The 27,380-nt window shown below is 40.3% G+C and overlaps 1 protein-coding gene across 7 annotated transcripts in view; it reads left to right on the forward strand.

Annotated features, from left to right (window-relative positions):
- chd6 (chromodomain helicase DNA binding protein 6) overlaps nt 1-27,380 on the forward strand; it is a 107,331-nt gene that overhangs the window by 45,129 nt on the left and 34,822 nt on the right. For 5 of the 7 annotated variants that reach the window (XM_044348036.1, XM_044348037.1, XM_044348034.1 and 2 more), the window contains exons 3-13: nt 3,810-4,446; nt 7,548-7,689; nt 13,948-14,101; nt 15,020-15,169; nt 16,541-16,606; nt 16,774-16,838; nt 19,942-20,059; nt 20,844-20,930; nt 21,056-21,193; nt 24,569-24,690; nt 25,691-25,934. In XM_044348036.1, coding sequence (XP_044203971.1) covers nt 3,810-4,446; nt 7,548-7,689; nt 13,948-14,101; nt 15,020-15,169; nt 16,541-16,606; nt 16,774-16,838; nt 19,942-20,059; nt 20,844-20,930; nt 21,056-21,193; nt 24,569-24,690; nt 25,691-25,934 — 1,923 coding nt within the window. Of the gene's footprint in view, nt 1-3,809; nt 4,447-7,547; nt 7,690-13,947; nt 14,102-15,019; nt 15,170-16,540; nt 16,607-16,773; nt 16,839-19,941; nt 20,060-20,843; nt 20,931-21,055; nt 21,194-23,324; nt 23,360-24,568; nt 24,691-25,690; nt 25,935-27,380 lie in introns of those variants that run through there. The other 2 variants (XM_044348038.1, XM_044348041.1) reach the window with 2 other exon arrangements.

Here is a 27,380-nt window from a genome sequence, read left to right on the forward strand (position 1 = left end):
AATGCCTCATATCCCTAGAATCTGTACAACCTAAGCTAAAAGGTTATGTAAGTCAATAAACCATAATAATTGATATAGGTATTGAAATTGTGTCATATATTTAAAAAAAAATACAAAAATTGGATGTTTTTTCATCAAATTTTACTGAATAAACACACAAGACACATTGATCCAAAACATTTCTGAATGTAGAAACACAAACAAAATATTTCTTAACATTCCATAAGTTATTTGAACTATGTACATTTTTTAGTTTTGGAGATATGCTCATTTTTATGAGCAGAGTGCAAAGGCCTTTTGTTAGTTTCATCTGCAATAGACATATTTCCCCAGTGCCTACGTTGGTATATTTGCTTATTGTAATGTCATTTCCCAGAATATCTTAAAATGCTTCATATCCCTAAAATCTGTACAACCTAAGTTAAAAGGTTATGGAAAACTGCAGATAGTGGAACTCCTTTTAAGGAGTAGGGCAGTGTGTACAGTACAGACAGACTACAGCGTGTCAGTTAATAAGCTTGTCAAGACCAAGAAAAGTCTGTTGTTTCCCCAACTGCTGGAAAAGTGAAGGGGTTTAGCTCTGAAGCTAGCAACAATGGGTTAGCTTAACCTGATGACGCTAAACAGAGAAATAGCCGCCACCACCACCGCCAGGCCAAACCACTCAACCCAGGGGAAACACTGTATTCTGATTGGTTGGCTTGTAGTAGCTGCAGTCACACTGAGAATTTTATCTTAAATTTCTGTCTCACTGTCTTTGGTTGCCAAAGACAGTGAGACAGACATCACTGTCTTTGGTTGCCAAAGCTCCAAGTGGTTCATCAGTGGACGAGTCTCACAGTGAGATCTAGGTGCACTGTTTTGGATCGATGATCAAAGATTTGACCATATTTCCCCTCATGATCGTTAACTTTCGTCTCCGATAGACCAAAATCGCACAGTGTAAATGAGCCTTTAGCCTGTATCACAGAAGTAGCCATGTTGGAAAAATCCCCCCTTTTTCACATCTCTTGAAGGTGACGGCAACAAGGGAAGCAGCAGCATATCAAGCATGATATCGTGTACGACTCTGTGAGGCACGATGGAAGAAAGCTGCCGGTCTGCTGAAGCACTTTGGAGGAGTTTAAGGGGGAATGGAGGTTGGATACTGTGGTTCAACAGTTTTGGGATGAGGATGATGGAAACAGTGATGTCACACAGACTACCCAGGACATGGATACACTTCTCAGTGTGTCGGCCTACCACAGTGTCTCTGAGGGTTGGAGAAGAAATGACCACGCTAGTGACGGAGTTCGGTTCATCCTTAAAAATTTAATCTGAAGTAGATTTGTTGGCATTTAAGTCTCAAATATACCATGATGGTTTACATTACATGTGAACCCTCACTGTGATTTGACAGTTTGCAGTCATAGTGTGATTGACGCTGATGTGTAAACACTGTAAACTTAAATAACATTTACTATTCTAAGCATGGGGGCTTTTTATGGGAACACTTCTGCAGTATACAGGAAGTGATGCGTTTCATGTTTCAGTTATTTTTTTTGCAGAGGGGTAGTAATATCTATTCTTAACTCCCCTGGGGTCCTTTTTTTAGTGTATGTATGCTGGGGGGGGGGGGGGGGGGGAGGGGGCTCTTTCTCTACTGGATTCATGTAAACCACTTTGAACACAGTCACATGGTAGCAGCGCTGAACATCACTCCTTCATCACTACCGGCTGCACTGTGAGCGGAGGAGATGTCGAATCATCAGCCAGAAACGACCTGCCGGCCTGACCTCCTATGAACTATTTGATTTTTGGGGTTAAAAAGTAGTAGAGATACACTCGGTGGCACACCTCTTTGGGATGTGTAATAAAAGGCTGTAACGTCCCGGGGTTGATGGAAGAATTTTCTGCATATTAAGTTTTTTTTTTTTTTTTTTTTTTTAGTCACGTTGCATGATTCACACATCAAACAGCACGTGCCCAGAATGTAATTTAGTGAATTTTCCTCACCATGGTTCACTGTTTGCTGCCCCATGATTCATTAAATCTTCAATTTGGTTTACATAAAAAAAAAAATAAATAAAAAAATCAAGAACCCGTGTCTTGACAATAACGTCTTCCTCTCTCGTCTCATCCTCGCCATCTTTACTGGCTTTCTCCTTCTTCTTCTCCACATTTATTTCTCATCCTGTTAGATAATCAGGGAGTCTCGCCAATCTGATGTTTTAAGTTAGATTTAAATTAGATTTAAATAATTTAAATAAAGGGGTATTTCCAACATATTTCCAACATGTTCAAACCTGCATTAAGTGTTTTTTTTGGGGGGGGGTGGTGGGGGTGGGGGATCTATTTTGGGCTCCACAAACTTCTGAGAAAAATATGTCTTCTTTAGCTTTGGTGGTATTTCTCTGCTTTCACATTACACATTTGATCCACTGAAATGTTAAATGTGTGCAGCTGAATAATATTAGTTCTACCACGAATACTGAAATAATGTCCAGCACAAACAAATAAAAGCTGGTCCCTCTGAGCTGTTGCTTGAAGGGCTTTTTAATGTTAACATCTGTGCAGAAAAAACTGTTGAGTTTCTTTGACCGTAACTTCAATGCAGAGTTCATTTCTGACAGCGAGTTTTGATTTAGTCACAGTCTTTTGACCAAAACGTCATTTAGTTTTAGTCGTCTGAATTGTTTTAGTTTGTCTAGTTTTAGTTGACGAAATATACACAAATAAAACCTCAGCTCATATAAAAGAAAGAAGAACATGGCTTCGCTTTTTCTGCATCTCAGACAATAAAGTAACACCAGTACGCATTAGGCCTGCTCCCCCTGAATAATTGGATATACTCTACTGTCTCCGTCATTAGAACAAAGTCCTCATCTTCAGTCATTGTGACCAGTAATCCTGTGCGCCCAATCCCATTTAGCTATGCCCTTCCTCCTAGAAGCACTTAGAAGAGCTGTTGAAATATTCTGCTGGGATGCACCGGCTTTATTTGCACTCAGTCGGGCCCCCGTCCTCGTCATCGGAGGTCTTTCTGTATCTGCGAGGTTGAATAAGGAAGAAAAAAAAAACATAATCAAGTTTTGATTTTTCTCTCTCTCTCACCCCCCCCCCCCCCCTTAACCTCCCCGTCTCTCACTCATCAACACACACAGCTCCAGGCTGTCTCTATGCTACGTTTCTGCTCCTTTTTCTTCTGTCATATGTCTTAACATTAAGTTTAACATGTTTTTTTGACACGTCGGTGTAAACATTTCTTCATACGTGCGTTTTTCTGTTTGTTACATATTTGTTTTCAATTTTACACTTATTATCTTTAATGTGTCAGTCAATCTTTAAATTTATGATCTAAGATTAGCAACTTCTCTAATCAGTAGTTACAAGTTCAGCAAAAACACACCAGCTGCGGTTAGCTGATAAAATAACGTTAGCTTGGAAAAAAACAAAACATGTAAGTGTTCTTACCTTTGCATGAATTTCAGGTGTTTTTACTGGTTTACAAAGGGTCTTGTTTTCCTTGACATCAAATATGAAATGTATCTATATGTCTGATCTCTTCCCAACTCGTCTCCTTAACAACTGTCTTGTTTTTATTTGTTGACCAAAGTGTCAGCAGATGTTATCGTAGTTTTTGCATCATAAATTAGCTTTAATTAAGTTATCGTCTTGTTTTCGTCAGTGAAAAAATGTTGTTGATGAAAATGATTCGTCCACGAAATGAACACTGCTTCAGTGTTTGAGAAAACGCTTCAACTGACTGCGATTAATCAGTGAAATTTAATGAAACAAATTTAATTTATGACACATTTTTTCTTCCTCAGATGTTCACTGGCCTCCTGAAGCACACGCCACCTCCGGCCTCCGCTGCAGCAGCCTCCTCCTCTGCCTCGGACCAAAACAGTAACGCACAAACTACAGTTCCCACAATCCCACGGGGACACCTGGTCGTGGGCCCCAAGGACCAGCTCCGCCTCCTCACCCCCGTGGGCAGCACGGCGACGTCTAATCACTGCACGGTGGCGGGGGCCCACGCCGCTAAGCACTCCGGAGGAGCACCGCGACCTCCTTCCTCCCTGAGCGAGGAGGACGATGGAGGAGGCGGAGGTAGGGTGAAGAAGAAACGAAAGAAAAAGGACAAGAGAGGGCGGGAGAAAGGAGGAGGGGAGGCGGAGGAAAGGGAAAGCAGCAAACCAAAGAAACGAAAGGAGGAGAAGGAGGCCACGGTGGTCACGCTGAGGAAGTGCATGGAGCCCAAGGAAGCCAAGGAGCGAAAGGAGCGCAGGACCAAGGGGAGGGAGGGCAGGAAAGAAAGTGTAACGGAGCTAAAGAATGTGGCGGGGCGGAAATCGGCAGGTGCCGCCGTGGCCCCCGGGCCGGCTGAGGTGCCCGTCAAGGTGCCTGGCAAAAGAGGAAGGAAACCGAAGGTCAAAATCCTACCTCCTGTACCCACAAATCAAGGTACGCAGCGACTGGAGTGTGGTTTTTTTGAGTGTGTGTGTGGGTTGTTGTAGTGTGTGTGTATATAGAGTTTGTGTGTTGGTGATTGTTTTTAAGTGGTTGTGTGTTTGAGTGGAGATTGTGTGTGTGTGTGTGTGTGTGTGTGTGTGTGTGTGTGTGTGGACTGGGGAAGGGTTAAGGTTGTCGTGTGGGAGGACGTTATGATCTTTTAAACACAGAGGTTCAGTGTTTGATCCAGGATTGTCTGGGTGGGAGTTAAATGTGCCCATTAATTACTTTATACAAGAATTGATTATAGACATACTGTACTGGCAATAAAAAGATAAAAATAATTATCTTGATATAATTTTACTCAGCAGAAATATAACAAATGTTTGATATAATTAAACTGAGAGGCTGGGTTGGCCTGCGCAGGCTAACTACGGCAGCTAACAGTTGGGTTTTCATACTGCAGAGCCGTGCGTCTAATTCACTGAGCTTTGCTTCCATCATGGCAAATAAACTACATTTATTACATGTATCATTATCACTAAAGAAGGCAGAGGAATAGATAAACATAAGACACAACGAGCAAGAGAGAGCAGGACAGTTAGAGGGAGAGAGGGAAGCTATCGCTAGCTGCTAAGCTAAAGGAGCTAGCGGATCTGAATAGCTTGTAAACAACTGTGGGATTAGCAAGAAAGTTGCTGAGTTACACTCAGGTTATCATGTGTTACTGGACATGTAACTAACTTTGCAGTCATGTGTGCTGTATCACACTGTAGCAATTATTTTTTTTATTTTGTTGAGTATAAAGGACTTTAAAAGGATTTTACTTCATTTTACGCTTGATGATGCTGAAAAAAGATTTTATCATTATTATTGTTTTGAATGTTCTACCTCAGATGTGTGATATGTTCCTGTGTTTGGCAAGTGTTTTGTCATGATCTGACCATAAAGAATAATTTAAAACCACCATTAATTTTCATTCAGGAGCAAAAATCTGCTTTTAAACTTGAAAGAAAAAATGATTTGTAGATTATCAGTCATCCAGGTCGTCATTCTCCAAGGAGGGTTGTATCAAGGGCAACTGGACTTGGTTGTAGATACTTGAAGACGTTTCTCCTCTCGTCCGAGGGGCTTCTTCAGTGCTAACTTACTGGTGGGGAGTCCCAGGTATTTAACCCCTGTGGGGTCGCTATCAAGGTCACTGACACCACTTGGTCCGTTTTTGCTCCTGGCTGTCGTAACGACAGTCGTTTGTCGTCGGAGTCACCTGAAGTGTAAACAACAGTCGTTGGAGTTGTCACATGAGGCCAAATGTGAACGGTTGTTAAATCTCCTGGGAAGAGATGAAAGGACAGCGTTATAGATGGGGGATAAGTGGTGTGTTCTGTGGCACTGTACAGCAGGAGGAAGAGGAAGCTGTTTCTACTTTATAGGAACAGTACCGAGTCACTGGTTTAGATATGTGGACGACACAAACCTTCACAGAACACATTAACTCAGTGGACAGTAACATCAAGTTCAAGCTCGGCCTTTTTGGACTGTGCCGTACACACTGAAGAAGACAGGAGCCTCCACATCGGAGTAAACAGGAAAACCAACACACGCAGACTAATATTTACCCTTTGACTCACCATCCACTGGAGCGTAAGCTAGGAATTATCAGAACCCTGCACCACCAAGCTAATAATGTACCAACAAGCGCCCAAGGCCTGAGAGAAGGAGGACAAACACCTGAAGGCTTGTAGATATCATAACTGGACCTTTGTGAAATAACCACAAGATCCAGGAAGAACAGCAACACTGCAGGTGGTGAAGAAAAGAAGAATAAACACAACAACGTCGTCATTCCTTACATTCAGGGCTCGAAATTAACTTTTTTCTTCTGTCTCGAATTCTACTTTCAACTGTCTCAGACTCAACAACCATCGTCCCAAACTTCTTTTTTTCATTCTACATCATAAATAGAGTTTAATAACTTTGTTTCAGTGACTTGTAGGGGTGCAACGGATCGTAGTTGATCCTTGATCTGTTCGGATCGCCCCCCCATGGTTCGGCATGCATGTGAACTGCGGATTAATTTTAAACTGTAATGTCTCATTTGAGACAAAGTAAACAAACTGCTGTAAGTACAAGTCATGGACAGACAGTGTGTCGCTAACAGGGATTTTGAAGAGCAACGACCAAACCAGAATCTAACGGGTCTGAAGTGACAACGTTATTTACATGCTGTTGTAATGTGCTGCAGATGAGCAGCTAGTTAGCCTTCTAGCTGCTAACTGACGTTAGCGGTGAATGTTTGTTCGGTGGCTCGTTCAACAAACTGAGCTGCAGGACAAGACGTGTGTTCACAATGTGGACACAGGCTGTTGTTTCATTCACTACCATGTTTAAAAGAGGAGGGAGGGTATCAGGCTTCATATTGCAATTTAATTTAACAATCGAGCTCTGAATATTTTATATATTTTAAGATTTTATTTAAACATTGGAAATCTTGAATGTTGTTTTCATTTAAGACCATGAGTTTTGTGATCCGTTGCACCCCCTAGTAATTTGCATCACTTCATTGACTCACTCTGGTTCACCATGGAAATTCTGAACATCAATTTTCTCCTTAATGCTGACCCCCCCCCCCTTAAAGGAGAAGTGTTTTTAACGAGACCAAAGGCACAAAAGGACTGCAGTCTTTTACAATAAAATGCTCTGTTATCACATCTGTTTTTATAAGATTGTCAGTCTTTTTGTTTACATCTGCTGCTGCTGCTGCTTCTCTGCCGGAAGAAGCAGCAACATCGTGTATTACAGATTGTTGTGATATATGGTTATTGTGGGAAAAACATTGCGATAGTGTCGTATCGTGAGTTCATCTGCATCCCTTTAGCAGGGATGTAGCTGTGATCCCTTCCCTTACTGTCTTCCCATCTGCAAGATGTGTGTGTTAGAATACATGAACAAGTCAAGGTGCCTCTGCAGTTTGTTTGTTTGCTAGCTTTTGGTCAGTATAATAGAAAATGATGGAAATAATCCGATCCAGGTAAAAAGTGGTTAACGTTATGTTGAAAGTGACATCAAACCTCTAAAGAGGATCTTTCCTTTCCACTCCCCTTCTCCTCCAGCAGCACCTCCTCCTTCCTCAGGACACTCCACCAAGGTCCAAAGGCAGGTCCACGCCACCCAAGGCCACGGCAAGAACCACGGCCAGGCCAACAGCAAGACTCCAGTCCCCACAGCGCCAAAACAGAGAGGCCGAAAACCCAGGTAAGACATTCTGACCGGCAAAGCAATTCAGGGCAAAAGAGAGAAAGAGAGAGAAAGAGAGAGAGAGAGAAATGCATAATAAGAAGAGAGGAGAGTAGAAAGAAGATTTAAGTGGGGGAAAAGAATTTAGATGAAAAAGCGAAAGAGGCTGCGAGCCCTAGAAGTGGACATTGATGGAGTAAGGTGAACGAGGCAGCAGTAAACCTGTCATCCCCGACAAATTATACACTTCTTTTCTGGGCGTCTCTGTAACAAATATTTCACTGTAGGGCTATATTTTGGATTTTTTTTTTTTTTTGCTTTATTGAGGAGTCAGAAAAGATGAGAAGGAGAGTTTTTTTTTATTCAGACCCTAGACAACATGAATACACGGTATGAGTGGCACCTTAGCAGAATGAGCCACTCAAAGGAAGATTTTGTCATATTGGAAATGTGATGTAAGACTGGATGGGCTCCTTCAGGTTTTGTTGAAATTGGCTCTTAGATGTTGCGAAGGATGAGGAAACGAATAGATGAAGGCCTGAAAACACAGAGATGTTGACTTGATAAATGACTTGGAGACAAGTTAATATGTATTTATCTGATGTAGATACATGCGGATGTTATTTATGACAGTTGACCTCTCTGTGTTTGGGGTACCTCCAACCACCAAACCGAACCAGTATCCAACCTGTAACCATTTTCAACTGCAACTAAAACTTAATCTCAAGGGTTATACAAAAAACACCAGTCACATTGCTTCTCTCCATGACCCTTGTCAACAGAAACAAACAGTTTGTCTTCATTGGGATTTTTTTTCTTCCATGTTTAGATAAAACAGAAAAGATTTGTCTTTTGATGGCCCCTCTGTCTGTCTTCCTCAGTACCTTTCTCTTGCTATATTCCCCTCCACCAAAGTATTAATCTCTTTGTTCCTGTTCCTCACTCCTCTTCGTCAACCCACTTCAGAAAAGATAAGTGCTCTTTATCAGGTTGAAAAACGGAGACAAAAAACGGTGGTGCAGTGACATGTCTGCCGTAGACGATGATTAAGTACAGATGGGTGACAAATTAAAGGAAAAACCGGTGCAGGTCTGAATGCTTTAGGGCTGTAGTCAACCATCGTACATAATCGTCAACTAATCGATTAGTTGCGGGTGTGAACTCACACAGTCACACATTTCTCCGTACTCTATTTCTCTGTTTTGTGTCTTCAGGTTAGGCTAACCCCATTGCAACCCACTTTTCCAGTTCCATTTATTAACTGTTACACTGGAGTCTTACTTACTTCCAACCTTTTCCTCTGCTCAGCTCGTATCCACCGTCACGTTCCTGCCGCTCGCTCTTTCCTCACTCGCTACGCAAACATACTACGCAATGTCGCATTCCTTAACGGAGTTACGCTACCAACAGTTTCCCAGGCAACGACACAGAGGTAGACTCACGTACCAGAACCGCGCAGAGACTCCCAAACGCTATTGATTTCCGAATGAATGGATATTTGGCGTTATTTATAGGAGATACACCGCTTCAGTAAACGTTCAGTACAGTTTGATCCAGCAGTCTCCATTAATTTGGGTGAGTTCAAAGTTCTGGAAACAACGGGGGTGTTTTGAATACACCAGGTAATATGTTGTCTGTCCCTCCCGCCACAGGAAATAATTGATTACTCCTGGAAGGCACTTTTCTCCTTATGAAAGTAACGTGGCGATTATTCTACCAATGAGAATTTGGTCGGATGAGAGCATATCGACCAACTAGTCGACCAGGAGACTACAGCCCTAGAATGTTTGACCCCTACATTCATGGGATCCGGTGGATCTGTTATGCTTTGGGGGGCATTTTGCTGGCTTGGTTTGGATCCACTTGTCCCCTTAGAGGGAAGGGTCACTACAAATCAATACAAAGTAGTTGTGAGTCATCACCTTTATCCTATGATGAAACATTTCTATCCTGATGGAAGTGGTCTCCTCCAGGATGACAATGTCTCCATTCACAGGGCACGAGGGGTCACTGGATGGTTTGATGAGTATGAAAATGATGTGAATCATATGTTATGACCTTCACAGTCACCAGATCTCAACCCAACTGAACACCTATGGGAGATTTTGGACCGACATGTTAGACACCAAACACCAGATGAGGGAATATCTTTAGTACGGACGGTGTTCATCCCTCCAGTAGAGTTCAGAGACTTGTAGAATCAAAGTGCACTGAAGCTGTTCTGGCAGCACATGGTGACCCGACGCTCTACTAAGATACTTCATGTTGGTTTTTCCTTTAATTTGTCAGCCGTCTGTCGTCGTAACTATATTTTGCTTTTTGCCTTTTAAGAGCAACTGTTAAACAAATGGAAGCTTTTCAACAGCTAATAGTTTATCTTAACTTTACTTTTTTTTTGCAGCTCAGTTGGACACATATCAAACATAAATGTCCATTTAAAGGGAAACTATTCTACTCTTACTGACCACAGAGATTAATCTCTATAAGTTGATAGATTGTTAAAGATTAGATTCTCTCTCTGTGTCTCCTGGTTGTTGCAGCGTTTCAAAGTAAAATAGCTAATTATTGTTTTCATTTTACATCAAAAAAGCCACATTTAGAGCATCTCCTGGAAAAAATTAAAAAAAAGAAAATGTACAGAACGAGCAATTGTGATTATGGTCGTATAGTTAAGCATCATCTCAGCATAAAGCAACTCTGGAACAAACAGACGTCCTAATTACCTGAATTACATTTGTGCAGAAATGAATCATCTAAAATCTTAAGCAGAAGAAGTGTGTGTGTGAAGGCATCACGGCAGGATACACTTATCCGACCGAGAGTCTGGAGTTCACACGGAGACTGGAAAGACAAGTGCAGATTGGAAATATATTTTTCTGGCTAACTTCATCAAGAAGAGAGCAAAGCTGAGTTATGACACCGTGATGTGGAAAAGAGAGAAAAGAAGAACTAATACGAGATAAAGACAGAGAGTCAATGTTCTCAGATGAGAAGTAGAGAGATAGAAGGAGAGTTTTTATGATGGAAAGAGAGGAAAGAGGGAGAGATAATGGAAATAAAGAGTGAATAAATGGAGGGAGAGTGAAGACATGAGTCACTGATGTGAAGTTAAGAAAGGTAACAGCCGACTGGTGTGAGACAGACAGACAGAAGGAAAAAAAAAAAAAGTTACCGCCGTGGATAAGAAAGAGAGATCCTGACAAGTATAAAGAGGACCGATGATGGAGAGAAGATCGCTGGTGTGTAATGGAAAGAAGAAAAAGATGGGTTAAGTGAGGATAAAAAAAAAGATGAAAAGCATCAGAAAGAAAACGAGACAGATAACAAAGGAAGAGAAGAAGAAAAGAGATAAAAATGTGAGATAGAGGAGGAGGAGTAGGAGGAGGAGGAGGAGGCCATGTGAACATCGCTGACTCGGAGAGGTCATTTCCAGGTCATGTTCTGGTATCAGGTCATGTTTTGTTGAGATAACAACAGTCACAAGAAGATTAGAAAGTCCTCATGTATGCTGCGGTTAATTCCATCTTAATCTTTTCTCTTTGTCTTTTCTCACTTCGCTCACTTCACGTCGGGAGTTTTAGTGCATTTTTTTAGTCGTTATTATTATTATTAATATTACTATAAGATCTAGATGGAACTAATCAAGCAGCTGCAGTTTATTAGTGATTTCCTGGTTCTCGTTTCCCAAATCTGCTGATACTTTAGGAGTAATTTCCAGTTTTTGACCTTTGAGTGACTGATAGTCTGATAAAGATAAAGATAGAGCCACTCGTTAGAGTCATGTGGAGTCTGGCAGGTATAATGCAGAAAAAAAATAACTCGTTTGTGTGCAAGAATTAGTCATTTGTGCTCAAATGAGGCACAAATGAACAGAACAGGACAATGTTGTTGATATGTTAGAATATGTTTTAGGGATTTATAAAGATAACACGATCCAAATTATATCCATGTGTCCAAAATCAAACCCAAGTGGCTCGTTAAGATTGACAACTTTCACTGTTTAATTTACTAATTCAAGGGCAGAAAATACTAATTCATGTGTTTTTCTCCTTGACGCAGTAGATTATCATAAACTGTTTTCATTTTATCTTTTTTGAGATTCCTTTAATCTCGTTAGCGCTGCACTTTTTTGTCTTTTTGTCTTTTATGTTTTGCATCATAGATGAATATCTGCTAGAAATGTTCAGTATAATTATGATGCTCTATTCTGCAGGTTGAAATAAATGGATTTGTGACAATATTAGTGACATTATGTTAGTTTATCAGTTTGATGTGACTGTATTCTAGTCGTCTGCAGTAAATACATAATAAAGGACTCATTGCTTTGCACTGATGCTGTCCTGTGTTAAAATGCTAAAAGCTTTTAACACATAATTTCAATTAATAAAACGTGAATGCGTCTCCAGTTTTCACCATCCACTCATTCAATAAAATGATTAGTCACTGTATATATATTAATATATTAAGCCAATTCATTTACAAAATGTTAAAACATGGCGTCAGTAAGTGATGCATCTTGCTGTGCAAATGAAAAACCGAAACCGTATTTAATTCTTACTGTATTTAATCTTAATTCTTTGATATTCTTTGATATTCTGCGGTGCAGCAGAGATGTGAGTGTGAGCGTAGCCGCCGTCGCTCTCCGTGAGATGAATCTGTGACAGCTGACTCGTGAACGGGGTCAAACGTGGGTCGAATGTATGTTGTGTAAAGTGAGTCATATGTGGGTCTCTTGTATGAACGAAGCATGACTCGGCAATAAAAAAAAAAACCACTGTGGAAGAAGCCGACACATGTGATATAGATGCAGACGGATTTGCGTCACATTTAATCTGATCACAGTGCTTTCCATTCAGCTGACAGCTCGGGCTCCGCACGCACACGCACATGCACGCGCGCGCACACACACACACACACGTACACGCACACACATGTACATGCACACACACAGACTCACAGACACTTTAAGGGATAGACTGTTGTTTTGTTTTTGTTTCTCCATGTTTATTATTCTGGTGTCTCTTGATATATATCCAGTATATGTCCTGTTGTAATATGATATTAATTAGAGCTGAAATATTTAGTCTATTAATTCATTAATCAATCGTCAGAAAATAAATCAACTAATAAGCAGCTAATTTAAGTAGGGCTGCAACTAACGATTATTTTTCATTATCGACTTATCTGCTAATCATTTTCTCTATACAACATCAGAAAACATTGAAAAATGTCCATCATAGTATCTTAGAGCACAGAGTGATGTCATCAAACGTCGACCAACAGTCCAAACCTCCAAAATATCTGATTTACTATAATAACAACAAAAGCAGCAAATTCTCACAACTGTTTGTTGTTTCTGCTTGAAAAAATGACTTAAATGTGTAATCGATTATCAAAAAAGATGAATGAATCAATGAATCGATTTACTGTCGCAGCTCTAATCGACTATTTGTTGCTCTAATTGATTTATTAAGTATTTTTTTTTTGGTACGTTCTCTGGCTCCAGCTTTGCTAATGTGGATTTCTGCTTGTTTTCTTTGACTCATATGTTATTAAACTCAATATATTTGGGTTTTGGACTGTTGGGTGAACAAAACAAGCAATTTATGGACCAAATGATTCATTGAATAAACAATAATAAAATATTCTTTAGTTGCACCCCTGTACTAATATATTAAAAATCTTTTCTCTTTTTTCTTATTTCTGTTGACTCAGCACGTCTACACACATTTTATTATTGTTTTTTTTTTATTATTTTACATTATTTATCACCTGTAATTTGAGGTGAGCAGCTAACCCTTCCCATTATGTAAGACCCTCATGCTCACTTATTGGAAATTTGGAACATTTTCCTGTTTCACTGTGTCTTTCTCTGGAAAGCAGCAGCGATTATACCAGAATAATGCAAATCAGCCATTAGATTATGGCTGCGTTGACCCATTGTAAGCCAGGAAACACCCTCTGTGCTTCTCTTGTTTGATTCACTTTCCCTGCTCTGATTTTATAGCCACTCAGAGGATTGGAAGTGGCGTACTTCTGGCCTGCATTTCTCCACCTGGCTGCTCTCAATCATCAGTCAGCGGTTGATCCTTTTGTCTTAGTGATCAGGCAATAATGATACCTGGTGTGCTATATTTATACCAGCTCAACCAGCTCTCCACAAATCCTCAGGGAGCAGTATTTGTTTCCAACCCCTGAAATAAAAATAAAAAAAAAAAAGTGCTGCTGCAGGCTACCAGAGCTGCTAATTACTCATAAGAATTCCTTTCCTCCCAGAGATCCTGGCGCAGCGCCGGTGGAGAAGAAGAAGAAGGGGAAGAGGAGAAACCAGGTGCCGGCTGTCCAGGAGGGGGCGGAGAGTGACGACACTACCTCAATGTCAGCCCTCAACATGGGTGGAGAGGACAGCCAAGACCCCCTGGATAACGCGGTGAGTTATCCAGGACAGACACGGGCGGGTTAAATAGATCAACACGTGTAGAGCTGCACGATTAATCATGTGCACAGTTTAAAGGTGATATGTGTGGCATTTTAAGTGTGGGAAATCATTACAGCGTATTGTTAGAGACTTAACACGCTAAACAAACAAGGCTGAGAGGATGAAAGAGCCGAGCGAACGTGTCGTGACGGGTTAAAACGACAGGAAGTTGATGGAATTTTTTTTCTTGCAGGCATGAAACAGAAGCAACAAGTTGTTCATGTCACAAAAGTATCAAGTTATCCTAATTAATTTGACAGCTGATACACCTTTTAATCATTTTAACAGACACTACAACTTCCACTGTAGCAGCAAAACATCAACATTAAGATACCAAACACACATCTTTTGTAATAAAAAAACCATTTAGTTTCATGGTGTTCTCACTGCATGTTCAGTTCTTTTCTTGACATTTAGCTAATAAGCACTTCTAGATGACAATGAACGGCCCGAGTAGCAGCCAACGGTTACATTACTCATGACATTTCTTTCAGTTTCTTCTTCTACATTTGCATTTCTCTCTTTCGCTCCCTGCTTGATTCTTTCTCGTTGTCGCTTTCTTGATTATATCTTCTATCAGTCACACGTTTCCTTCTTCCTTCCTTTTTTATCCTCTGCTGCTGCTTTTGTTTCACTCTTCACACTTTTTCGCTCTTTCACTTCAATATTTCTTTGTTTCCTCTCTCCATCTCACCTCCTTCACTCCTTCCTGTTCATTCATACCAATTCTATTTATTGTATTATTTCCTTCCCTATCTCACCTCTGTATTACTCTCTTCTGTCCGATCACTCAATATTTCCATTCTCCTCCTCTCTTTATTCATCTGTCTCCCTCCTCCTCCTCCTCCTCCTCCTCCTCCTCTTCTTCAGAAGCGGCGTTCGGGACGTCAGGTCAAAAGGAGAAAGTATAACGAGGATTTGGACTTTAAGGTGGTAGACGACGACGGAGAGACTATCGCAGTTCTCGGAACCGGACGCATCTCTGCGCTCAACGCTACCGCTCTGGCATGGCAGGCCGAGGTAAGGAATAAATAAAACAAATAATATCTTGTATGTATGTTGTATGTTTCTTTTTTTTTCCTCCTCCTCAACCTTTTCCTCTCTGGGAGACTCTCGTCAGACCATTATGAACTGGAAGGAGACAACTTTTCAGTAGCCTTGCTAGCTTATTTGTTTTGTAGCGGAAGGTCAACAGTCATTGTTCACTCTGTCTAATTTTTAAAAGTTTAACAATAGCGTAACTTTTCAAATGTAAAAATGATGACTATAAGAAAAACAAACCACTGAAGAAAAGAGAACCTCCCTTCAAAATATAAAATTATATGTCTAATGATAATTCATGCTAACATAACTTCTAGCTAACCAAAAAGCTAATTTAAGGGTCCCTTCAAAATACGTTTTTACAACATCCCATAATTTTTCCCTCAGCAAACTACTCCTAGCAGCTCTGTTCAGAACGTCTGTTGTAATAACAGCTGGCACAGCCAACAGCGGTCAGCCGGCTGTAAACATGCTAGCAGATTAGCTCGCTAGCGGTAACGCAAGTTAGGCTATCCCCAGTTGGTCATGTGACCCCTGCTCCATCCAGAGTCTCAGTTTCTCTTCTTGTCTCATGCTACATCTTAGTTTGTGAATGGAAAATAATCATAATAAAATAGTAATAATACACAAGAGTTGAATGCAAATAACTATTTTCTTTATCAGTTATTCTCTTGATTAATAGTTTTGTTGATAAAATGGCGTAGAGGGCATCTTCAGATGTGTTGTTTTGTCTGATCAATAGTCCAAAATCCAAAGAAGTTTATTTTACTGTCATTTATGACATAAAAGCTTCAAATCATCACATTTAAGAAGCTGAAACCAGCAAATCTTTGGTCTTTAAATTACGATTATTCAGTTATCACAATAGTTGCAGATTAACTTTCTGTCGATCAGCTAATAGATTAATTGCGTTGCAGCTCTAGTCTTTTTTTACTGTGTAGATGGTGTCACAGTCTGACTAGTAATAGCAAACAAATACAGTCAGTTTATTAAGTTCACCAAGCTTTAATAAATACAGTCTGAAACAACAGCCCTGCGTCTGTGAAGATTATAATGTTGAGTTTTTGTTTCTACAGAGGTGTTGATTCAAGTTTATGGGCATTTTGGTGCCTTTTGTTTGTGCTTCTGTTGATCTGTATTCTGTTATTCTGAGAGGTTTCAGGAAAACTTCTCACTATAACGCATCATCTAATCATTTTTGACAAGTTTCTGTGTATTACACCTTTTTAAATTCCTGTGAGGAGCTTTGTTTAGTTGTAAGTCTTTATTAAATTCCCGTTGTATCACCACAAACTCTCTGAATTGACCTTCATCCATCTGTCTTCCTCTCTCTCTCTATCTATCTCTCAGGAACCACCAGAGGACGAGGCAAACATCATTGAGAAAATCCTGTCAGTCAGAGCAGTGAAGAAAGAGGTGAAGAACACACACACACACAGTCACGCACACAGTTTCATGAATTAATTTAGCATTTCTTTATGGATTATACATATATTATGTTGGTTTTTATTTCTGCCTCATGCTAGAATCTCCTGCTCTTTCCATATATTCATTAATCACTCTCCCTCTTCCTCTGTCCCTAGACATCATCATCATCAGAGGACCAAGCAGAGGAGACCGAGGAATTTTACGTCAAGTACAGAAATTTGTGAGTCTCGCTTCATCATTGCTTATTCATGCTTTTATATATCCTGGCATTTTATATTTCAGGCATTTCGCTGACACTTTTAAGAGCTCTCTATTTGTACAGGCACATAATGCCAAGTGTACCTTTGTGTTGGCGGGATGTTTTTTTTTTCCTGAAGAACAGCGAGGATTTTTCTTCGCCTGTTAGGTCGTTTGGGGACTCGCTGTGCACAGAGGTGGGGGGGCGGGGGGGGGGAGTGACGCTGGCAAACCGGAGGCTCTCTGCATGTTGTGTTGTCCAGTGCACACCTGCTTGGACCAGGTCAATCAGACCAGGGGTGTTAAATCCACCCTGCACTGAAGCTGACACAGTGTCAACGACATATTTATGGGGCAAGTGGAAGCTTAAAGCTGGTGTTATACTTTCCACATCTGCAGGTATGCAAGAGTTCGCTCGAAATAAAACACCCTGTGCAGACTCCTGGTCGTATATCAACAATAAACGCAATTAAAACAGATGAATAAAGAAACCATTTAACTACGTAGCCTACTTAACCATAGAATAAGCACAAAAATCAAGGAAAATGACCAAATCAACGAAAGCTGAGCAGGTTAACAAAATTGGGCAGTTTAGTTGCCCTGCTACTGCAGTAATTACGGTAGCCTTAAGGCACTTTATCAGCTTTGACTGGGCTGCTGTAATTACTGTAGTAGGAGTGCAACTGACTTTAAACGGCGGAAGGCCTCATAGAGAAGACGCTCCGCTTCTGGCACGCTCCCGGTGGAACAGGGCGCCGTGCAGAGGACGGAGCAAAACCGCGTTGGAGCCGGAACGCGGAGCACACGTGCCTGGTGGGTAGCGGTCTTTGCACACCAAGTCTGTTTTTTAATCCGTCATCCGACAAAAAACGTTACGCACAGAAACCTTTCACGCTGAGTCCGATGCGTTTTATTACTATATTCTTTGCGAAAATTCGCAATACGAGGCAAAATGGAGTCATCGAGCAGTGAGGATGATTTTGTGGTCCTCTAAACTCATGAAAGAAAAAGAAAGAACTACACAGTTAAAAGAAGACCACCAATTGATCCTGAACAGCAGCTGGACGACCGGATCCGCAGATATTCAGGGAACGGCCTCAAAACGCTGCAACATACAGACAAGATCACGATCAATAGTCGTCCTGTGATCAGTCTGTGTGTAACTTCTCTGCTAGAGCTGATAGTATCAGTGTTTTTGAGGCTGTGTTGTTTGTGTGTACGGTGGCTCTGATTGGTCAAACAACTCTGTAAAGACTTTTATGGGTGCAAAAAAACGTAGAAAATCAAACCTGCTCCGAAAACTTTAATGATGGATGAAACTTTCGGAGTTGGTGTGCAAAGACCTTAACTTGCTGTGACCGCACAGCAGCTACTCTACGATCAATAGATGCAGATCTACTGCGCATGTAGCAGACTGCAGAAAGTAGCATAAACACAACTACTGGTCTGCAGCTGTCCTTGTACGCCTCCGCTCGGGGAGTATATTCAGGGCTTTAAGGTTAGAGAAGTGAACTTGTGTAGAAAAGGTCATCGGTTTGATCAATTCTGATGAAGTCGGAGAGATTCCTGGAATTACTTTTTTGAAGGAGAAAGAGCAGCATTACCACTGATGAGGTGCCCTTGAGCAAAGCCCCCCCCCCCCCCCGCTGCTCTGGTGAAGCAGCAGCTGATCAGAGGAGGAGAAACTAAATAAATGAATAAGATCATTATTGGGTTTTATTAGGTGTACCTGATAAACGACTAACTCAATGTATTTTCTGTGAGCTAATCACTCAGCTAGGTGCTTTCATGATCAAAGAAATGTCTTAAAAATCCTCCCTGGTGAGGTCCTGAGTGCTACCATGCAGATGTGCTACCATGCACATGTACAGATGGGTTTTGGGGGGGGGTGTTGAAAGTCACCCTTCATGATTGATGAAAACATTGAAGGAGTGTCCTGACATTGTTCGAGCTGGTTAGTTAATAGTTTTTATGACATTGATTTCTCCCAGTAAAAGACTTTTTTTCCACACATGGACTATTTTTTTTATTTTTTTTCCAGCAGCGTTTCATTCTCCAGAGTCAGTGAAGTGCTCTCAGCGGTAGTTAAAGGAGAGCAGAGAGTTTTTCATCCTCTCCACCATCTCTGGAGATCTTCTACTACTTTGTATCTTTTTAAGAAACGTCCTACACAGATAGATAGTGATTATTATTATGATTGTAATTTATTCTCAGGGGGATCATGAATAAAACACAGTATGTTTGCTTGAACGGATGCTTTACTTATGTAGAATAATGTATGCGCAAATTATAAAGTTACAGAAAAACGCCCCGAGTATTAACAATCGTAAGTGTAAAAATCACTCTAGTACATAATGTATTATCACATGCAGGAGTAGTTACACAGGCTGGAGAACGCTGCAGTGACATTTCTATTTATCCATTAATAGATTGTGGTTTATGGATTAAATCAGCCATGTCAAACTGTAACCATAGTAACAGCATTTGTTCTGCTTTTTTTTTTTTTTTTTTTGATTAGGGAATTCTTTTGTCTGTGGATATTTCACAGAGTGAGACGTTCTCGGATTCAGCGGTTTATGTTGCAGAAAGATAATAATCATTCCCAAAACAGTCTGTAGGATACAGTCGAGGTCAACGCTTTGTCTGTTAACTAACCCGACGTCTCTGGATGAATTCCTCTCTGTGCCTGTCACATTTGTTCACATTTATTTGTTTTGCTTTTGTGTCACTTCCATCAAAAGCCACTTAAGGGTTAAGACAGTTATTTTTCTCTACTGTGTTTTGATTAACTGATGGCTAACTGATGGCTTTTATCCACTCGGACTAATTAGCTCTAATCAAGCTCGTTGTCAGTTATTTTTGGCTCTGTTTAACTAAAAAAAAACTGCACCAAAACTGACCTGAAAATGCCTTTTTTTTTTGCTGTTTGTGGTGCAGAAATTACAGCAGAGTGAGCAGTTTGACATGACAGTTTTATAGGTTTCTTATCTTCTGATGAAATGTTTATAACTTCCTGTACAAATATGTAGATAAAAACACATTTACCTAACAAAACAAAAAAACGTGTTGATTCTTTCTTATTTCAGCTCCTATCTGCACTGCAAATGGGCCACTCTGGAGGAGCTAGAGAAAGATCCCAGAATCCACCAGAAGATTAAACGCTTCAGGACCAAACAGGCCCAGATGAAACACCTGTTCACCGAGGTAACGGTCAACATCATCTACTGTTTACCGTCCTTATCTGCTGTCACGACTGGACCGAAGGCAGCTTTTCTCCTTTGAGTCGAATGACGGATTAGTGTTTCATAATCTAGCAAATGTAAACGTCATTACTTCAGGTGTTGCAGTAATAACGAACGGGCAATAACACGTTCATCTAGTGTTGAAAGTGCTATAAAGGTCAACAGGTTAACTCCATCATGCTGTAACCAAGGCAACACTTTGGCACAGAAGCATCATTTGGCTGATGCATCGTTTCTCTAGCAAAGCTTAAACAGAACTAATGTTTTTTTCTTTCTGCAACAACAGCAGTTATAGTCCATATTTCTCTAATGTTGAGAAATATCAAGTCAGTTTTATTTATTTAGGTTAAAATCACTTTACAATCTGCACTGCATGCTACGCTTTCAATCCTTAAACCATCAATTTGGGGAAGATTAAATGCCACAGAAGAAGAGGAGGAATGAAACATCAGAGGGGCTAATCCCTCAGATACACCGTACATACAGAGTAGACAGAAGTAGCAGTAAACAGAGCTACACTGTTAAATGAATAAAAATGTAATATTACATAAATATTAGGTGATTTACCACCACGTCTGGGCTGTATTCTTATGTTAACGGCATTTTTAGAGCAATTTTTTACAACCTTTTGGCTTATTTTACATTCTTTGCACACATTATCGCTTTCTCGAAGTGACTTGATCAATAATGAATAATAGTAAATCTCTTGTTGTCTCTCTTTCTCCCTACACCTCCCTTTCTTCCAGCCTGATGAGGACTTATTTAACCCAGACTACGTAGAGGTGGACCGAGTGCTGGAGGTGGCTGTTACTACGGATACTGAGACCGGAGAGGTGGGTAACGAACAGATTCTCAGAGCAGCGTCTGTCTGCTTTGAAAGCGCTTATTACAGAAGCTAGTAAACTCTCAGTCCTGTGCTCCAGACACACTTTTTTTCTTCTTCTTTATGTTGTTGTAGGAGGTTACTCATTACCTCGTTAAGTGGTGCAGTCTCTCGTATGAGGAGGCGACGTGGGAACTGCAGGAGGACTTGGACCCAGAGAAAATCAAAGAGTTTGAAGAGATTCAGAAACTGCCGCCAGACCTCAGACACATGGTGAGTAGAAACACAATAGAAGAGGGAAAAAAAATGTGCAGTTTGATGCTGTACCTTGACCTAGAGCGGAACAAATGTAGCTTGAATACAGCACAGGTTCACTCTCAAGAGGAGAATAGTCATTTTCACATCCTGGTAAGTATAGAGGAAAAATATGTAGCACTTTATAACTAGTACTTTTGAAAAGTACTATATTAATACAATTATTCTCAACTCCACATTTACTGTATAAAGAGAAATAAGCAAGAAGAAAATATTCACCTGTTTAGTGCCAGTGTGAGCAGGGGAAATATTACTTTTAATTAAATAAAAATCTTTTGAAATTAAGGCCAAGAAATTTAAAGCACAAGTTCACAATTTTTCAAGTCTGTCTTAAAGTAACAGTCAGGTGCTCTTATGAACATTTAAAAAGGATTTTCCTCGCTGTAATCATTCTTCCAAATGTGTTTGCAATGTAAGTGATGGAGGACAAAATCTACAATCTTCATTTGGTGAAGAAGTTCTTCTGAAGCTTGTGTGAGCCTCAATTAGTCAAATCAAGAGGATATCTTTCAAAGTAAAAGTCTTTTTAGTACAGAAGTCCTTCTTTGTGTTTCCTCGTCTAGCTGTAGTGGAAGGATAGTTATGAAAAGAGGGAAATTTTGCTAAAAATTGTGTATGTGTTGTAACTTTAGAAGATATCCACTTGATTTGACTAATTTGGACGACTGAAGCCTCATATTAGCTTCAAATAAACTATAGATTCTGTCCCCCATCGCTTATATTGAAAGCACTTGGGGAAGTGATCTTTTAATGGTCAGTTTGAACAGGAGGGATGATGATTCAATGTTCATATGGACACCTGACTAGTGTTTTGTCATTTGACATTAAGTAAAGCAATGTATTGTTATTGTAGCAGTCAGCATCACATATATAGTGGCTTGGAGCAGTTAAACCAACATTTGGCACATTGATTATTTCTATTATTCTTAATCACAGCGACAAACCTCTGATCGGCCCAGTTGTTTTTCTAACTGGTTAAACAGTCATCAACAAGCACAACATCAGACCCGTTTGAAATGCTGCAAAGAGCTGGAGAGATGTGGACCGGGATTCAGAAGTCTGGAACCAGGCTTTCTTAGATAAATAGTGAGCAAAAACATTTACGTTTTGAGTTTAGATTGAGGGAAAAAAAGGGGAGAAATTGCACAACAACACAGCACCGTTATGGCTTTATATTTCATCGCCAACCCTCCCTGCTGAACAAACATCTGCCCACATCTCTCCCACCACTCTTCCCTCAGATTCAGCATCTTGCCCTCATTTTCTTTTTCCAGTGCTAATGAGTGCAAACACAATCAGCGCTGTGAAGTTCTCTTTCTTCTCAAGATGGAGTTCTGCACCATCAGCTTCAGTGTTTGTTTTCGGAGGTGACATTGAGGTTTTGAAAAAGCCCTCGCAATCAAATCCATGCAAAAACATTGTCTGTGAATCACAGTCCACATCTGTGCTTTAGTTTAGTGTTCAGTGTGAGCGTCACCATGAAAGTGGGGGCTGAGAGATTTTCAAAAAAATATCTCATCTGTAGGGCTGTACTCTGCTGGTCGACTGGTGGATTAGTTGGTTGATTGATGGTTGGCTTTTGAAATGTGATCAGACCGAACGGATTTAATTCTGATAGTGAGACAAGTCATTTCGCGGGGGTTGTGACGCTCAGAAAAAATTATCCGCTGATTTACAGAGGTCTGTTTCACAATGTAAGTCTATGGGAAAAGTCTTTTTGGGCCAGTGTGCATCACGTGACGTTGTAATTACACGGTTTAGCCGCTATGTCATATTGGCATGTATTCAAAACACCCCCGTTATTTTCACAACTTTGAACTCGCCCAACCTAACGGAGACTGCTGGGTCTAACTGTACTCAACGTTTACTGAACGTTTACTAAAACTGTGTTTCTCCATAATGACACAACTAGAACCCCCGCCAGGCCAAAAAGATATTTTTTAATATTTGATATTGGAAATCGATAGAGTTTGGGAGTCTCTGTGCAGCGCTGTTCCGGTACGTGAGTCAACGTCTGTGTCGTTGCCTGGGAAACCGTTGGTAACGTATCTCCGTTAAGGAGTATGTTTGCGTTGCGAGTGGGAAAGAGAAGTGACGGTGGATGCGAGCGGAGCAGAGGAAAAGGTTAGTAGTAAGTTGTCAGTCTGGCAGTAAATGTACAGTACAGACTACAGTGTGTCAGTTAATAAATGCTATAAAGTCACGTCTGTTGTTTCCCCAAATGCTGGAAGAGTAAAGGGGGTTAGCTCCAAAGTTAGCAACAATGGGTTAGCATAACCTGAAGACGCAAAACAGAGAAATACAGAACAGAGATTTTCTTTGGTTGACTGCAGCCCTACTAATTTGTGACTATTTTTGACTGATATTGCAATTGCGATATGATTCATGATATTACAGGGAATGATCATTTTCACATAATTATTCTCATTTTCATTGAACAACATATTATAATAATTATGGTGTGATTTTTGTGGGGATCTGAACCAAACAAAGATGCTTTTTTAAGTCTGTAGAATATGATGTGCAGGCCAGAACATCTCTGCTGTATGATAATATTTAATCTAAAATGATATTTTTTGACACACATCTTGCCTTTAACAAATATTGTGCCTCCTGTGATTTGAAAATTGCGATTTTGATGAATAAAACTTTGATGAATTGTTCAGTCCTGCTATGAAACCCAGACAAGAAACTACAGGAGAGGCTGTTTAATGTTTATGACAGTTAATGGTTATTATGCAGTATTTTGTGCAGTCTCCTGACCAGTCCAACAGGACATTTACATTGCAGGCTGCTGAATACAAAATCTGCTGCTTAAATAGCAGCAATTTTCTAGAGTCTCTCTTCTGATGGTGCAGCAGCAGTGAGACCTGAGCAAATTATTCTCGCTCATTAGCTACGGTTCCTTTTTAAAACTAGTATTATCACTTATTATCGCCTGGCGGCTACAATCTGTTATGCTTCTTATTTTATTATTTGTCCATTAATCCTCCAGAATCAAAGACTGAGTCGTCCTTTACCTTTAAAACCTTCCTCCTTATTGATGTATTAAATAGTTTTAATATCTGATATTGTTCTTGTTCATTTGTTGGATAAAGTCTATGTAGTCTGGAGATAAAGACGCATTTTCACGTCTCATCTTCTTCATCTTATTAAGGGGTTGCTTGTAATCAGATTTTGAATAATCCAACTTTGATCTGACAGATGGAAGCAAAAGTTACAGTTTGTTTGGTAATTATGACTGAGACTGAAACGATACGTCATGAAACCTCTTATCAATGGAATAACACAATGTGTGTGTGTGTGTGTGTGTGTGTGTGTGTGTGTTCCCAGGAGCGTCCTCCTCCAGAGAAATGGCAGAAGTTGGAGCGTTCCAGAGATTACCGGAACGGAAACCAGCTCAGAGAATACCAGTTAGAGGGAATGAACTGGTTACTGTTCAACTGGTACAACAGGTGAATACACAAAACATATTGGAACCAGTCAAAACAATCAAACTGGTGGTTTAAACAGTGTACAAAAATAAAAAAACATCTGTATATATTCACTGTCCAAAGTTATGATGGTAAAAATTCAGTTGAATAAAACAGGACACTGTAAAAAAAACATGAGTTCTACTACTTTAACTTTAAAAAACCATTAAAACCTCGACACACTGACACGGTGTGTTTAGTTGCGCTTCGACTAAATCCGTTTTCATGGCTTCATGTGAGGTTGAAGGCGAACAAACAGAGATGAGTCACACAGCTCTTGACATTTTTTTTTTTAAGGTTTGAGATCGACATCAAACACACGAACGTGTAACAGCTGTGAGGATCTGCTATGACTTAACTCCATAAAGTCAAGTTTATTCTATGAATCATAAGCATAATCCCAGTTAACCCAGAACTAAAGTCAGCCCGGCTTCTGATCTGAAACTGTCATTAAAGGAGTTTCATGTAGAAGCGAGGCGCAGAAAATGATACCACACCTGCTCAGTCAAGGGTTTCTCTTTATTTTTTACTATTTTCTTCACTGTAGAACGACACTGAAGACATCAAAACTATGAAATAACACAAATGGAATCATGTAGTAAATTAAAAAAAAGTGTGTTTGTATATATACATAATTATTTTTTCATGTATAAACACCTCTGGATTCCACTTTATTGTAGATTTTCTGATTAGATTTGACCATAAATTAACATTTTTTCTTTTCTTTTTTCTTTTTTTTTCCTCCTACAAGTCATTTATGTTGTAGGATGCAGGATCCTTATGAATATCACCAGTTTGTTATGTGAAAACAAATTTGTTTACACAAATAGTCAAGCATTAATTAGCCTAATTATTGTTCTGATTAGCATAAATTGATGTGTTTCCTCTGTTGTAGGATTATAGTGGAACATAAGGCAGCCCTTTCTTGCTCTCTCATGCTTCTTTTTTTTTTTTTTTTTTTTTTTTTTCTTCCTCCTCCCAGAAAAAACTGCATCCTGGCAGATGAAATGGGTTTAGGAAAAACCATCCAGTCCATCACCTTCCTTTACGAGATCTTCAGCATGGGGATCCGCGGCCCCTTCCTCATCATCGCCCCGCTTTCCACCATCACCAACTGGGAGAGGGAGTTCCGCACGTGGACTCGCATGAACGTCATCGTTTATCACGGCTCGCAGATCAGCCGGCAGATGATCCTGCAGTACGAGATGTTTCACAGAGACGCGCAGGTGAGACAGATCCACAGATAAGACGGGGGCGTGGGAGGGAGGGTGTCTGATCTTTTTGTTTTTCCGTTCAGCCCGAGCGCCGCACGTCTCCTCAAGAAACATAAAGCTGATTTCTTTAAAAAAAGAAAATCCCCTCCTCCACCTCCCCCCTAACCCCCCTACACACATCCTGTTACACTCTTGTGAATCATCAGTCTGTGATGTTTCCTTTTGTTTCCTGCTTTTATTTGGTGATAAACACAAACAGCTCAACTTGAACTTTGAGACAATTGGAATCGGACGTTTTCTGATATTTAAAGCTCGTTTAGAAGAAAAGCTGAAGCTCACTGTAAAGATTAAATGTTTTTTTGTAGCTGCAGTGTCGAACATTTCATTCGCTGTGTGATATTAAAATGGAAAAATAAAGGCCCGGCCTGTTCATTTATCAACGAATGAGCTTTATCGAGGTCAGTGTTTGGAGAGAGAGAGAGAGAGAGAGAGAGAGAGAGAACACAGAAGTCTGTGTGTGAGTTTGTGCAGAGAGGATGTTGTAGTTAAAGGTGAAGATAACAGGAAGGTCACACAAATAAGCATGTAGGAAAAAAAACAATGATCTCACACATGCCTCTTCTTCACAACATTCAGATAGTCTTACTCATGCAACTTGACCTTATTGTCAAGTCTTTGGCATTTAGAGATTCTTGAACTTGCTTCTCCTGACGGTAGCTCCAGTAAGAGACGATGAATCTTTAATTCCTTGGAGGTTAGACGTGTAGTTAAGAAGGTTACTGTCGGGAGATTTATTATTTTTTAACACGGAGAGAGTTGAGAGTGTCTGCATGTACGGGAATGTGCAAAAAATAATAAATCAGTTAACTTCATACAAAGCAGCAGTTCTCTTCTGTTCACCTGCACTCGGCAGGTCGGATGTTTTCCCGCCACCGCAGTTCTTCTTCTTCTTCTGTGGATTTAAGCGTCTCGGTGGTTTCTGTCTCTTCATGTAATCACAGACTGACTCCGTGATGTCGAGATAAGAGCTCTCTCGGGGGCCGAACCATCTGTTGCAGGACTCCTTGTTCTCTTCTCGTCGCTGAAGATACTTCTCTACGAGTCCGGCTGCGTGTTTTGCGTCGCTGTCGTGCTGCAGAATAAATTCGGGACGACCTGATTTATATTGCATGATGGATAAAAAACCTAAACATCTAAAGTGTCTCAAACTTTTGCACAGTTCTCTCTCTCTCTCTCTCTCTTTCTTTAATTGACCTCTTGACCTCCCTCCCTGCAGGGGGAGCTCCGTCTCTCCGGCCGCAAAGTGATCGGCATCTCTGACATTTTCATGGCGGAACGTTTCAGCCGTGTAGTTATTTAGAACGACACTTCTCTCGTTATAAATATTCAGTGTCATGATAGGTTTTTTTCTTATTGCAGCCAGATGAATACAGAGCAGGTTATCATTACAGTACGCTG

The sequence above is a fragment of the Thunnus albacares genome, chromosome 4, assembly GCF_914725855.1.
Source record: "Thunnus albacares chromosome 4, fThuAlb1.1, whole genome shotgun sequence".
Classification (NCBI taxonomy): Eukaryota; Metazoa; Chordata; class Actinopteri; order Scombriformes; family Scombridae; genus Thunnus; species Thunnus albacares.